Here is a 13052-nt window from a genome sequence, read left to right as displayed (position 1 = left end):
AAACCTATTCTCCACAAACTAGTTTCTGTGGCCCACGGTGGAGCATAGAATCATTTAGCTCGGAAAGGACCTTCAAGCATGTCACAATACAGCAGAGACCCTTGAAATACAAAAGAAAATCCTGTTAAAAGGCTAAAGCTTCTCTTGCATGTAAACTTCAACAATAACCCCCCCTAACACTGGCTTTCAGAACAAAGCTTTCTGTGCAGGCTTATACAATCCACCGCTGGAACACAAGGTACATTTCTCCAAACACAGCAAAACATACATCTGTCCTTCCTCAGGTCTGTCCGTGGTTCAGTGCAAGTATTGTTTTCTCTGCTCCTCTCTGGAAAAGCAGTTTTACTACATGAGCAACAGCAGCATCTTGAGAAATACACACAAGCAAATGATTGTCGTTCCTGACTCCAGGCAGCTGCTGTGCATCAGGTAGGATAAGCAGCAAGAGGAGATGTCCCCTGGAGCTGCCTCTGTCCTTTACTTTTGCTACAACAGGGAAAAGTCCGTCGTTCCTAGCAGTCCTGGTCTGCTTTGTCTTCTGATTTGCAAAGGTGGCCATAGATTTCTAAGCAGCTCCTGTAGGGGTAGAAAGTGAATTTAGGCTACTGAATATTTACATGAAGTACTTGGGGGAGAAAATGGGGAAGGGGGGACAGGTGCTCTTTCTGAAAAACGTTTATTTTTGCAGTATGGAAGAAAAGTAATTGGGAAACACTGTCTCAGTCCATGGTCCTGTCCGTGTGCCACTCTAGCCCAGCCCTTCCAGAGCCCTGGGCAAACAAACTAGCTTTAGCAGAAGGGGATGTAATTTGGTGTGAGCTGTGGGAGACGGCAGCGTGGAGCCGGGCTTAACTGAGATTCCTCAGTGCAAATGTGAAATTTAAAGAGGTGTCCTGACATAGGAGAAGCCTTGCGTGCTGGAGCTTCCAGGGATAGCAATTTGTAGATTGCCAGGAGTTCAGGGACTGTGCTGCTGCACCCAGGCTTGAATAGTGGCCTGTGATTTAGACCTGTGATTTACAAGGACCCAAAGCAGCAAAGGCGGGTGGTGGGAGCTGGGCTGAACCGTAAATGCGGTTACTCTCATGTCTTGGAATGGCTTTTCCCCTGTGCTTACCATGCTGAAGTATTGCCTGAATAAGAGAAAACTACATCTATTTGGGGCAGGGAATATCCTCCCCTGGTGCACTTGCCTGGGGAGGTTTGAGTGAAGAAGGGGAAAAAAGAATACTAAAGTACCAAGCTACAGAAACTGGCTAAGAGTGTGTACAGCTGAGACTGGAATAACACGTAACAACGCAGTTTGGCAAGTGAAATAGTCCACAAACTTAGGGATGTTTTCTGGAGCTTTACAAAATCCTGTGTAACAAGACCCGAGTGAAACCAGCAGTAGAGAGTGATAAGCAGGAGATAGTTCTCTCTCATTGATGACATCCACAAGGGTGTTTCCCAAACCTAAACCTCAACTCCTTGCCACGTGTTCCTAAGGAAACGGGCACTTTGAAGTTGCCCTGCCTGCTTCTTGAGAGCAACCTCCACGCCTCGTGTACAGGAATTCCCACCAAACCCCTATTTGCTGGATGGCCAGAGGTCTGGAGTTCCCGCTATGCTGTCCCACCAGACGCCTTGCTCACACACCGTGCCCAGGGACCAGGAGCAAAAGCCCACGGTGTCCAGCAGCTGTGTGACTGCCAGCCTCTCTTCTCCTCCATCCTCCTCCCCCCAGCCCCTCCGCACCGCAGGGACAAGACACAAACGGACTTGTAGATGGAGAGCTCCCGGTGGAGACTGGTCCTCAGCTCCTCCAGTTCCTGATTCTTGCGCTGCTGGAGCTGGACCCCGTTCTTCAGCTCCTTCAGCCTGTCTTCCAGCTCCTCAACCTGTTCCTGGGGAGGACAAAGGCAAGAGTGGGTTAGCTGGGGGAGGAAGGCTGTCTTAGAACCTGTGCTCAGCTGCTGCCCACGCTCTCATGGGAGGATCTGCTTCTCGATGGTGTTGGTCTGGACAAAGCGCAGCCAGGCTCATGGCTGGCCAGCCGCTGCCTTAAAAAACCTCTGCGAAAAAAGCTTTATTACGAAGGTGGGAGCTTGGGCTGGGATGTGATGCGTTGGGTCCTTAGGCTTCTCTTGGCTGGCTGGTTTTGTCCCCTAGACTACTTTGTGTGTGTCTGAGAAGCTGTCAGAAAGGTATAAACCTGTGAGTCGGGAGAAGATAAATGGGGAATTTGGGAAAAAGAACATGTGGAGCCACGTCAGGGATACCCCAAAGTCCTGTCCTCCAAGGGAGAGCAGACCCTGAAATCCAAGCTGAGCAGTGGTGTGGGCTCTGGTGACCTGGTCCCCAGCTCAGCAGGGAGGAAAAGCGACGGAGGGGGGTCACCAGCTTCCAGAAGCTGCTCTGAGCCAGGCTGAGAGGAGGCAGCGATTACGAGCCGAGAACAGGGAGTGTTGAAAACAGGGGAGATTAATTGTGGAGCCTCTTTGCCAAATGTGCTCTTTAGATATTGAATTGCCTTGTCCCTCAGGACAAAGTGCTGGGAGGGGGGGGGTGCCTGGTGCAGCCAGAAATAATCCTCTTGGGAGGCAGCCCGGCCCCTGGGCTGTGGGCACAGCGGGTGAGACCCTTGCTGGCAGTGGGAAGGGCAGGATCAGCCCTGGCAAGGCTGGGCTTTTAAAGAAAAGGCACCTTTATTTAAAACTGACTTTTCCAAGTGCCTCAGCTCAGCCCCCCGTGCTAGCACAAGCTGCAGGAAACGAGCAGTGCCTGTGCTCAGCTCTGCTACCGGCCCGCTCTGGGAAGGAAACCCCCTGTCCCCTCCTCCTCGTCCCTGCTCGCTGGGGCCATTTCTGAGGGGCAGGTCAAAACCAAGTGAGAATAGAATTGGGAGAAACCTTTTTTCCGGCAGCTCCTCAGGTGAAGCCCCAGCATTTTCCCACTGCACCCCTGTAACCTGGGGTTTGCCCTACGCCCAGGGGCTGCAGCGTTGCCTGGCCCGTGCCAGGTTGGGGGATGCTTTTGACTTCAACCAGCGAGAGATAATTCCACCTCCTTACCCTGCTCATCCACCCCGCTCCTCCCCTTGGCCCTACGAGCAAGACCTTCAGCATCCACATTTCACTGCCTGCAAACGACTCCCACTCTCTAAACAAGAGGGTGTGAGGGGATGCCCAGGCAGGGCACGTACCCGGTACTGCCCGACCTCTTCATCCCGCTTCTGCTTGACGAGGATGATCTGTTCCTCCAGGCTCCGGTTCTGCAGCCGTAGCCGGCTGACCTCCCCCTGCAAGGGCCGCAGGGCTTCCTTCATCCCCTGGATCTCCCCCTGCATCTCCTGCAGCGCCTTCGCCCCTGCCTCGCGTCTCTCCAGCAGTCGCAGAAGTTGGGGCTCGTAGTGCTCCTCCAGTCCCCGCCGGCTCTCCGCCACGAAGCTCTCAAACTCCATGGAGAGCCGGCGGCTCTCCTGCAGGTACAGGTTATCCTGCCGACAGGGCGGATTCTCCAGCCGTTGCCTCAAAACCTCCTTCTCCTTCTCGCAGGTCTCCTTCAGCTGGGACAGTTCGCCAGAGAGCTGCCCAGCCTGGGTCTCCAGCTCGCCCTGGTAAGCAGCGTGCTGGGAGAGGTCGTGCCGCCGGCTCTCCAGCTGGTACTGGCAAGCCACGCACTCCTTTGTCACCTTGAACAGCTTCTGCTTGATCTGCCGGATCTCATCCTTCAGGTTGTCCCTCTCCAGCTCCACCTTGGCCAGCAGCCGGCAGGCTGCCTGGATCTCCTCGTGGGCATGGCGGATCTCCTGCAGCGCTGGCTCCCGGAGCTTGGCGAGCTCTGCGATCAGGCTGTCTCTTTCTTTCTCCAGCTGCTCGACAGCTTCGATGCACTCTTGGAAGTAGTCCCCCAGCTCTTCCAGGGTCAGGCACTGATGCTCCTCACCATCCACATCCAGGGGGCTGCCTGCCCTCTCCGCGTCCATGTCCAGCGTGATCCCTGCCCCTTCTGCGTCTGCATCGCCAGGGATCCCTGCCCCATCTGTGTCCATGTACAGTGGGATCCCTGCATCCTCATCCAGTGGGATCTCTACTCCATCTGCACCCACGTCCAGCGGGATGCCTGCCCCATCCACATCCAGCGGGATCCCTACTCCCTCTGCATCCACATCCAGCGGGATTCCTGCCACATCCACATCCAGCAGGATCCTGGCCCCAGCCACATCATCCAGCTGGGGCTCTGGCATGTTTAGCTCCAAGGAAGCATCCCCACTCTCTGCCTGCAGCTCCCGGCAGGCATCTGGGCTGCCCCCATGCAGGGGTGTCACCTCCACGCCCACCGCTGGGTCTACTGGGCTGCACGAAAGGTCCGGGTGCGGAGCAGCGCCTGCAGCTGCTCCCTGCGGGGCTGAGGATGCTCCAGCTTCATCCAGCTGCAGCTCTGGAGCAGGCTCGGGCTCTGCCATCAGGTCCCTGGAAAGGAGAGGAGATGTGAACCAGAGCAACAAGTGTAACAGGTCTCATCCCTTCCTCTCCACCCTGCAAGATGGGGGTGCCCTGCAGCAGGCTGAGCTGGGGGGTGCTCTCGCTGTGGCCCTGCTGCCGTGACTGTCCCCATGTCACCCACGGGCTGTGCAAACCGGGCAGGACAGTGCTTGCACGCTCTCGTGAGAACTTGGACCCAAACTGTTGGCTTTGGCATGGGCCAAAACAAGGGAAGAAAACCCCCTTAAAGTGACTGATTGCCACAGAGAGACCGAGGGATGCAAACCTCGACCCCAAAACGAAGAGCTACACTGCTGCTGATGGGAACTGCCACTGTGTCGTGGCCGATCTTCCCTGGTGGCACCGGTGTAACTGCCATGGGCACTCCCAGTAAAACTTGCCAGGGTTTTAGCAATGTGGCATCACCTCATAGCAAGAGAATGTGCTGCTAAAGCTCAGGCAAGCTCTGAGATGGAGCAAAGCACCGCACGCACATCGCCTGAGCAAGCGGCAGCTTCTGCAGCAGGAGCCCGGCGAGCTGCTCTTTGCAGAGTCATCCGATCCCATCATTATCCCCAGCCCCGGTACCTGCAGCTGCCACCACCAAATACTCGCGTCTCACATACGCCCCGGGTGCTATTTGGGGTAGAATAGAGAGGACAACCCTTGGGGATGAACCGGGGCTTTTCCTCCTGCTTCCAGGAGCCAGGGACAGTGGGTTCGGCGGGAGGATGCTCTCACCTCCCGGCCACGCTGCTGAGCTCATGTCTAGTCATCCCCCAAGGAACGAGCCCAGGCTGGCACTTGCAGGCAGCCCTCGGCTCACACCAACGGCTTTAAGGAAAGATCTGATTTTCACCGATACTTTCTCTCCTAATAAGGTAGTTTTCGGCAGCGATGACACATCACAGCCTCGGACTCAACGGCCCATCGGCTGGAGAAGGGGCAGCGCCTGGAAAGGTGGGGAAAGGGCTCCGCTTCGTTTTTTCTCACCCTCCTCCAATGCCAGCGCTTATTTTTCAAAGTTCTTGGCTCTGCTTTGTATCGGCGGGGCAGGAGGGGTGGACAGCCATCCCGCCCTCACAGCAGGGCGCGGGGACTTGCTCCCACCCCCCACCCCCCATCCCAGAGCCCCCCAGCACTCCTGGGTACCCCGGTGGGGCCACTCCCCACCCCACCCCCAAAGGTTCAGGGATGCTCCCCGGCTGCTGAACCTCAGATCCTCCCCACCCCATCCCTGCATCCCAGGCTTTAGCAGCCCCTTTGCCTGCCCCACGTCCCCCCCCCATCTCACCAAGGATCCCGCACCCATGGGACCCGACCCCCCCCCTCCCCCCCCCCCCCCGGCGGACACCAGCACCTTCTCCTCTCCCCCCACTGCTTGCCCTGGGTGGGCTCTTACCTTCCTCCCCCGGAGCCCAGTGCTGCCGGCTCTGCGCTGCCCAGGGGCTTAGCATGGGGCGGGGGGGCAGTTATTAATAAACAGGGCTGGAAATCAGACTCCCCGGAGCAGCCGCTTCGCCCGGCCACCGCCTGCAGTGCCAGCTGCGAGCGGCTGCCTCCCTCCGCCCCGGGGAGGAGGAGGAGGAGGAGGAGGGCGGGGAAGGCCAAGCCGCCTGCATCCCTAGCAGAGGCAGCCGCAGGGGCTGGCTGCAGCCAGCCCGCATCCCTGGGGAGCATCCCCTGCAGCCCCCCATCCCACTTTGGCTGTTCCCACCCGTGATTTACGGTGGAGGGTTGTTCCGTGGCAACCTCTAACCCGCAGCTCTAGGGGCTCCTTCCAGGGAGCTGTGGGGGCCCCATTCTGCTGGGGTCCTGGGCAGGATGCGGGGGGCTGGGATGGGGACAGCGGGGTGCCCGGGAGGTGTCCCATGGGGCCGCGTGGGGTTCGCCTCCGATGTGGGCGGCTGGAAGGGGGAACGCTGGAGGGTGCAGCGCATGGTCACCGCATGCTGCGGCCTCATCCTGTGCCCGGAGCGGGGTGCTCGAGCGTGCTGGCAGCTGCACCCCTCTTGGTATTTATTAAAGCATATTCATGTATTAAACACCAATATCCCAGGGTTCTTTACGTGCCCTGGGTTGGCCCCACAAACACCCCAGTAATGGCAGAGCTCAGCCTCCGCTTCCCCTTCCGCCCGTAGCCCCGTCCCTGCCTCCCCTTTCCCCTCTCATTTGGGACTGGAGAAGGTGGTGTTTTGCTCTGCAAAGCCCGGCGGTGGCCGTGGCCATGATCCCATGTGCCCAGCAGTGACTCTGCCCTCGCTGCTACCCTCGCTGCTCACAGATGTGGTTTTCCACCCACCGTCCCTGCAGCGCTGCTTTCCCGTGGTGCCCGTCCCCATCCTCCCCACCCTAAACCAGCCTTTTGGCTGTTATATTATGAGCATATATTTATATAAAGTACGTATTTTAGATATATCGCCGCGTTGGCATGAGTACAACAGCCCAGGATGGTGGCACGGCCAGCGGACACGCGGCCTGGCTGCCCCCCGTGGTATCAGAGCCAACCGAGCCTACCTCTGCCAGGGCCCGATCCTGCCCGCTGCCGCCGCGGCTCAGGAAGTCGGCACTAGCCGCTCAGGAAGTCGCCGGCTTACGTGCCCCGAAATCGCCCAGCGACGTGCACCCACAGCTTGCAACATCGCCCAGTACCACCCCGTCCCTGCGTCACCGACACCTTGCCCGTGCCTTGCTCGCCACCGGGCTGCCAAAAGCAGGTTTAAAATAACTTCATTTGTCCATCTCCTGGGAACAGAGCTTTAAAAGGAAAACGGAGATTCGGGTGGGACTTTCTTCTTCTTCTTTTTTTTTTTTATCCTGTTGCTTTTTTCAGCATGACCCACCTTTTTTTTCTCTCTCTCTTTTTTTTTTCCATGAAGAGCCTCTATTTGTGCCGAGACTTTTGACTCAATAGGAGAGGAATGCTGTTAATTCGCACAAGTTGCGTGTACAAATATATATCTAGAGCTGAAACTGCCAAGGGGAGAAACCTGTGGGTCGTGTGGGCTGGGTCCAACAAACCCTTGTAGGGGATGGAGGGGACGATGGCAGAGGCGCTGCTGAGCCCCGGCTGGGGTTTATCTGATGAGCTGCCAAGTGCAGGGTGGGGATTGAAGAGGCTCAGCTGTTCTCTGCTCCGTAAGAGGATACCCCGGCCCCGGCGCGGGGCTGTTTTGTGGATATAACCAGGCAACGGCTGGCTTGGGTGTCAGCGGCCGGACCCCGACACGCTCGGCAGAGCCCGGTTGGCCACGGGCACGCACTGGGTCCGGCCGGCACGGAGAGACGCCGTTGTGTGCGAACCGGCGTGGACTTTGCTCCGGTAAACAATGCTGGCGGGGAGTTATCGGCGGCACTGCTGGAGGGGAAAGCAAAAGGCAGGAGAGTATTTCAGAGACAAAATGTTCCGGCTGTTAGAATAAATGGTGGCGGCTCCGGTCGCTGCCCTGCACCAGCATCCCTGGCACAGACCCTGCGAGCGGCTGAAGGAGGTCGTGGGAACCAAAGGGCGGCTTTGGGTCACTCTGCTTCCCCTTCGGTGACCTGGTGCTGGTGCTGCCATCTCCCTTCCCGGTGGATTTTTCCTTCCCGTCACGCTTGGAAGATCCGTCTCGAGGGCAGGGAAAGAGCCGGCGCCGCAGTCTTGCCACCCTGGCACCACCATCTTGGCACTGCCACCCTGGCACCGCCACGGCAGCTCTGCCTCTGTCCCCATGCTGTGCCCCCACAATCTTTAGGGACAGGCCTGAGGTACCAGAGGGGCTTGGGGCCTCCTTGGCCAGAGGCTCCGGCAGCACCGGTGGCACCAGCTTGCCCAAACCCCAGCATGGATGGGATAGAGCAGTGGCGAACCCGGGCAACACTGCCAGCGCGGTGCCCTCTGCATGCTGCTCACCGCGGCTCTGTTTGCCGAGGGTGCTGGAGGTCCAGCTACAGCAGGGTGAGAGGTGCCGGATCGGGCCCCCTGTGCACGGAAGCTGCAATCTGATCTCAGGGGGAAAATGTGATTCATCGCCGGAGCCGGGAGCGCTTCCAAGCACGGATCCTGGCTCGGAGGGCGGCAGCACTGTGTGCTTGCTCCTGCCGTGCCCTCGCAAGGTGGCCCCTTCACCCTAGCCAGGTGGGGGCCCCCCCAGTGAAGCCACAGCGGCCGTGGCTGCGTGGGGATGGCATACGGGGGCATTCACCTGAGCCTGGGGGGTTGGTTGCCACTGGCTGCTTGGGAACAGCTTGGCTTGCTTTGCCTCCTGCCTCAGTTTCCCCAGCTGAGAGCTGGGGGTGGGACCCCCCCTTGGTGCCCCCCGCCGGCAGCGATGCAGGGGTGCTGAGGGGATGTGGCTGTGGGAGCCACTACAGGGTGAGCACTGCGGCTGAGTCCTGGGAGCTGGCATGGGAGTGTGGACCCGTCACAAAACACTTGGTGTTTTGGCCCAGGCAAAGAGACTCGGGGTAGGTCCTGCAGGAGGAAGACGAAGTCTCCCAGCGTGGCTGGAGGAGGAGCAGGAGGAAGAGGAGGGGGAGGAAGAGCAGTGCAGTGTGGGCATGGACCCAGCTGGGGCAGAGATGAAAGGGGGAGCCCGAAGGCGCCGTCCACCCCGCAGGGACCTTGGGAGCTCCACGGGAGTGGGGCCAGACCCTGCCCCTGGGCCACAGGCGCCGGCGGCTCCTGCTTATCTGGGTGCTGTGTCCCGCTCTGCCCCGCAGCAAGGAGGGACAAGGAAGGTGCTGTTCCTGCCATAGCTGTTCCTGAGAGAGATGCCGTCCCAGCCAGGGGAGCGGAGCGGGAATGGGTGGGGGGTCCAGCCGCAGGGTCCAGCCCCTGCCAGCGTGTCTGCTCCCGCATCATGCTCCTTCAGCTTTATCTTTGCTCAGCCCAGATACCGGCCTTTAAACACCGGCAGATACCGAGTTTTAAACATTTGCGTCAAGGCTGCCTGTCCCGGCAGCTCCCGCAGCAGCCCCTGCATGTGCCACCCCATGCCATGGGCTGACGGGCGCCCCAAACAGTGCTCAGCTGCACTCCTGCAATGCCCACCCCAGTGTGTGCGTGTGCACGTGTCCACGTGCGTGTACACGTGCGGGCCCAGCTCAGTGTGCACAAACAGCCCAGTAACGAGGAGCCATCGCAACAAGTGACCCCCGTTGTTAGCAGCCCGTGTGCTCGTGCGATGGAGCTGGCAGGGGCCGACGTGGCGGGGTCAGGCCTGAAGGTGCCTTTGAAGCAGCGGTGATGGACGCCCGGTTTTGGTGACGCCCCTCTCTTCCCCCAGCTGCCCCCCGGAGCTGCCAACTGCCAGCCGTACTCAGGCCATGCCGGGGGATTTCATGCCCCGGGCCTGGGGCTGCCATCAGCCCCAACGAGAGCCTGCTGCCAGCTCACGGGGCAAATCAGCCGACATGTCCGTGAGATCCCACATGGCACCCTGCGCCCGTCGGGCACCGAGGCCGTGCCGACTTTCCCGTAGGCTTTCCCTCTGCATTGAATCCGGACGCTCGCGCAGGAGCAGGAGCTGCCTCTCGTGGCCATCCGGCTGGAACGCTGCAGACACGGGTGATGCTCCTGGGTGGTCGTGACAGAGCCATCCCTTCCCAGCACGAGGGAGCCAGGCAGGGAGCAACCGCTGCTATTTATCCATCACCGTTTCCACGTACAACACACTCAAGCAAGGAGCCGCCTGCTTTCGCTCTTCCAATGACATTTACGGCCCAGGCGCCCTTTTATAGAACCCATTTTTAAAACGGCGAGCGCAGCGCCGAGTTTCAGCATCGCAGCAACCAGTCCTCGTGTCCCAACGATCGCCAGCAGGGTCACTGCTGCCCGAGTGCCGGCGGAGAGGGCTCGTCGCTGGGTTTTTCCATATCCCGGGGCAAGCGACGGGGAGCAGCTCCGGCTCCTGTCCCCGCAGGAGGGATTTGGAGCGAGCGGCTCCTGCTCAGGGATGCAGCAGGGTGGGAAGTGGTGCCCGTGGTGCTCAGTGGGGCTGGGGCAGCCGTGCGAGGACCTTGTCCCGGCCACCCGCAAGAACCAGAGGCATTAATGAGTAATGAGGGAGCAGCCATCCCTCCCGCTGCCCCAGCAAGGGGAAGGAAATGGGGACAGAGGACGGGCTGAGCACACCCCAACGTGCCGGCTGCACCGAGCTCCTGCCGTCCCGGCGTGAGACCTTCGGTGGCTGCTGGAGCACGTGATGCCGCAGATGGTGGCTGATGTATTTTGGCACCTTTAGGTGCCGTTTGGGATCTCACCTCCTGGGGATGAGGTGTGGGGGGGCTCCTGGGGAACATGGCAGCCCCCTGTGTCTCTGCCTGCCCTTCCGAGTGCCTCTGCCTTGGCCTTGTGGGAGCCGAGCTTTGGCCGGCTGCTCTCCTCGTGAGGCGCCCGGCATCCTTGTGACCATCTTGGCCGTGTAAGCGGAAAATGAGTTATCCAGCTGGGTACCCCGGCATGCCGCCGGCGCTGGAGCTCTCTGGGGAGAGGGTAGAGCTTTCTGCGGCCCTGCATGAAGGGCTGGTGCTTTAAGGAGCCCCTAGACTTTCCTTCTCTGCCAGGACCAGGACTGTAAAGGAGGGGAAGCTGAGGATGACCTTCCTCTTCGCCTTCCTCCTCTGCTTTCCTCACCCACCTGACGAGAGCTCTCCCTGGAGGGTAACAAATACTTTCCCTCTTGCTGTGATTATTTGGACGATCCTCCATAACTATGTGCAAATATATTTTTCAAACTGGTTCTGCTGCCGTCCGAGGAGGGGCAAGATGTGAAAACTAGGATCTTTTTGTGGAGGCTAATGACTCGGAAGTTGGAGCCGGCACTGGAAAGTCAACACAAACGCCCTAATTGGGGATTAGCTTTTCCCCAGCACAGTTCACCTTGACGTGGGTCAGCAAAGCCTCGGAGGGCAGCAGTGTGCTCAGCCCTCACCCCAGGAAGGAGCCGTTCCCCTGGGATCACAGAGGGGGCAGGGGGGTGCCAGGAAATTGCTGCTCAATGGTTTCGGAGCTCATTTGGGTCCGGGTTCAGGGAGGTGAAGGGGCGAAATGAGAAGCAGAGACACAAAAGCACAGAGAGCCTCAGCCCTTCTGCAGGCATCATCCAGGATTCAGCATCACAGCCCCATCCCCAGTCACTGGTACCACCGAACGGGAGGATGCTCAGGTTTGCACAACCCACGAGACACTCAGTGCCAGCACTCGAATCCCACAGGAGACAGTAACATGCTGGGAAGCCTGCGGATGGGACAATCTTCTTGTTTTATAAATTCTTCTAGTCATTTCCAGCAATTGGCAAACTCCTCCGGGCACACAGCCAGGCCCTTGCGAGCCTCCGGGAAGGATGCAGCTTAAATGCAACGATGCAGCTTTTCACATCAGGAAATGCATCCGCACAGGGACCCAAACCCAACCGAGCTGAGAGCATGGAAATGCGGCACAAACCACCTGTTTTCTCGCCGTGCTCACGGCCTCCGGCTTTGCCGCATGTCCTGCCGCCGACCTGCTCGCCGCTGGGACGTGTCACGGCTCCGTCCCAGGCTCTTGCACATCCTGTTGTCCGCTCGAAGCCGGATCTGTGTGGTCATGCTCCTGAGCAGCGTCAGCTTGTAGCAAGCGATGAAATCTTTTATGAGAGCCGCTGCCATTCCCGGGCGGGCTCCCGGGCACGCTCTTGGCTGCAGGCAGAGGCTGGTAGAGCCACGTCAAGCGGCTGAACTCTCCCCCTTCCTCCGTGCCATTTCGTTTTCAGGAGATGATTTATTGTTAGCAACAAGAAGCACCGTGGCACAGGGTGTTTCACAGGAGCGTGTCGGTGGCCTCAGGTACACCCAGGCTGGCCACTGTTCGGGAGCGCCGAGTCCCCCCGAGTGCTGCCATTGGTGGTGACATGGCAAATGTCACCCTTGGGCCCATCAGGTGAGGAACCGGTGGTGGCTGTGGGGAGAGGACAAGGGCAGGACACGGCCGCCGGCCCCGGCGCCTCTCCTGGGGACAGGGACAGCCACCCCCGCTGCTCCGGGGGGCCACACACACACACGATGCTGGAATTACTCCCTCCGGTCCAGCACAGACCGTTGTGCTCCGGTTCTCTCCCGCTGATGCTCGGCTCCGCGGGAAGGGTGTGGAGGGGGGGGACGACACGTGGAGGGTCCCAAGAGTGAAAGCAGCCCCTGGCTGTCCCCGCACGCTCCCCCCGCGCAGAATGAGGGCCCCGAGGGGACAAACAGGGACCCACCGGGGGCGGGGTCACAACTTGGGGACCCCCGGCAGCGCCGGGGTGGGGGGGCAACACTCGCCCTTACCCTGGAGACACCCCGGTGACATCCAAGGGAGGGTCGCCGCACCGCCCCCGCGGCCACCTGCAGGCAGGCGGGAGGGGGGGGGGGGGGCGGGGGCCGGTACGGGCGGGGCCTCCCGCAGCCCGGCCCCGCCTCGCAGAAACTTTCCGTCGGCGCCGGGCGCTCGGCGGGAGCCCGGAGCGGGGCCGGGGCCGGGGCCGGAGCCGGGGCTGCAGCTGCAGCCGGAGCCGGGCGGGCCCGGTCCTATGGGCAGCGGCTGCCGGCGGTGCGGGGCGGTGCGGGGCGCTGCCCGCCGCGGCC

General features: G+C 60.1%; 1 protein-coding gene across 1 annotated transcript; it reads right to left on the bottom strand.

The window, feature by feature from the left end:
- Positions 1–512: 512 nt before the first annotated feature.
- SYNC (syncoilin, intermediate filament protein) lies at positions 513–6406 on the bottom strand. The gene is made up of 5 exons (XM_086480009.1): positions 6226–6406; positions 5869–6082; positions 3185–4454; positions 1762–1886; positions 513–576 (listed from the first exon to the last, which is right to left on the bottom strand). The coding sequence occupies exons 1-5, from the start codon at positions 6404–6406 to the stop codon at positions 513–515; spliced, it is 1854 nt and encodes a 617-aa protein (XP_086336135.1).
- Positions 6407–13052: the final 6646 nt, after the last annotated feature.

The sequence above is a fragment of the Leptosomus discolor genome, chromosome Z, assembly GCF_034619465.1.
Source record: "Leptosomus discolor isolate bLepDis1 chromosome Z, bLepDis1.hap2, whole genome shotgun sequence".
Taxonomy (NCBI): domain Eukaryota; kingdom Metazoa; phylum Chordata; class Aves; order Leptosomiformes; family Leptosomidae; genus Leptosomus; species Leptosomus discolor.
Note: the sequence above shows the minus strand (reverse complement) of the source record. Positions and strands in the feature narration are given on the sequence as shown.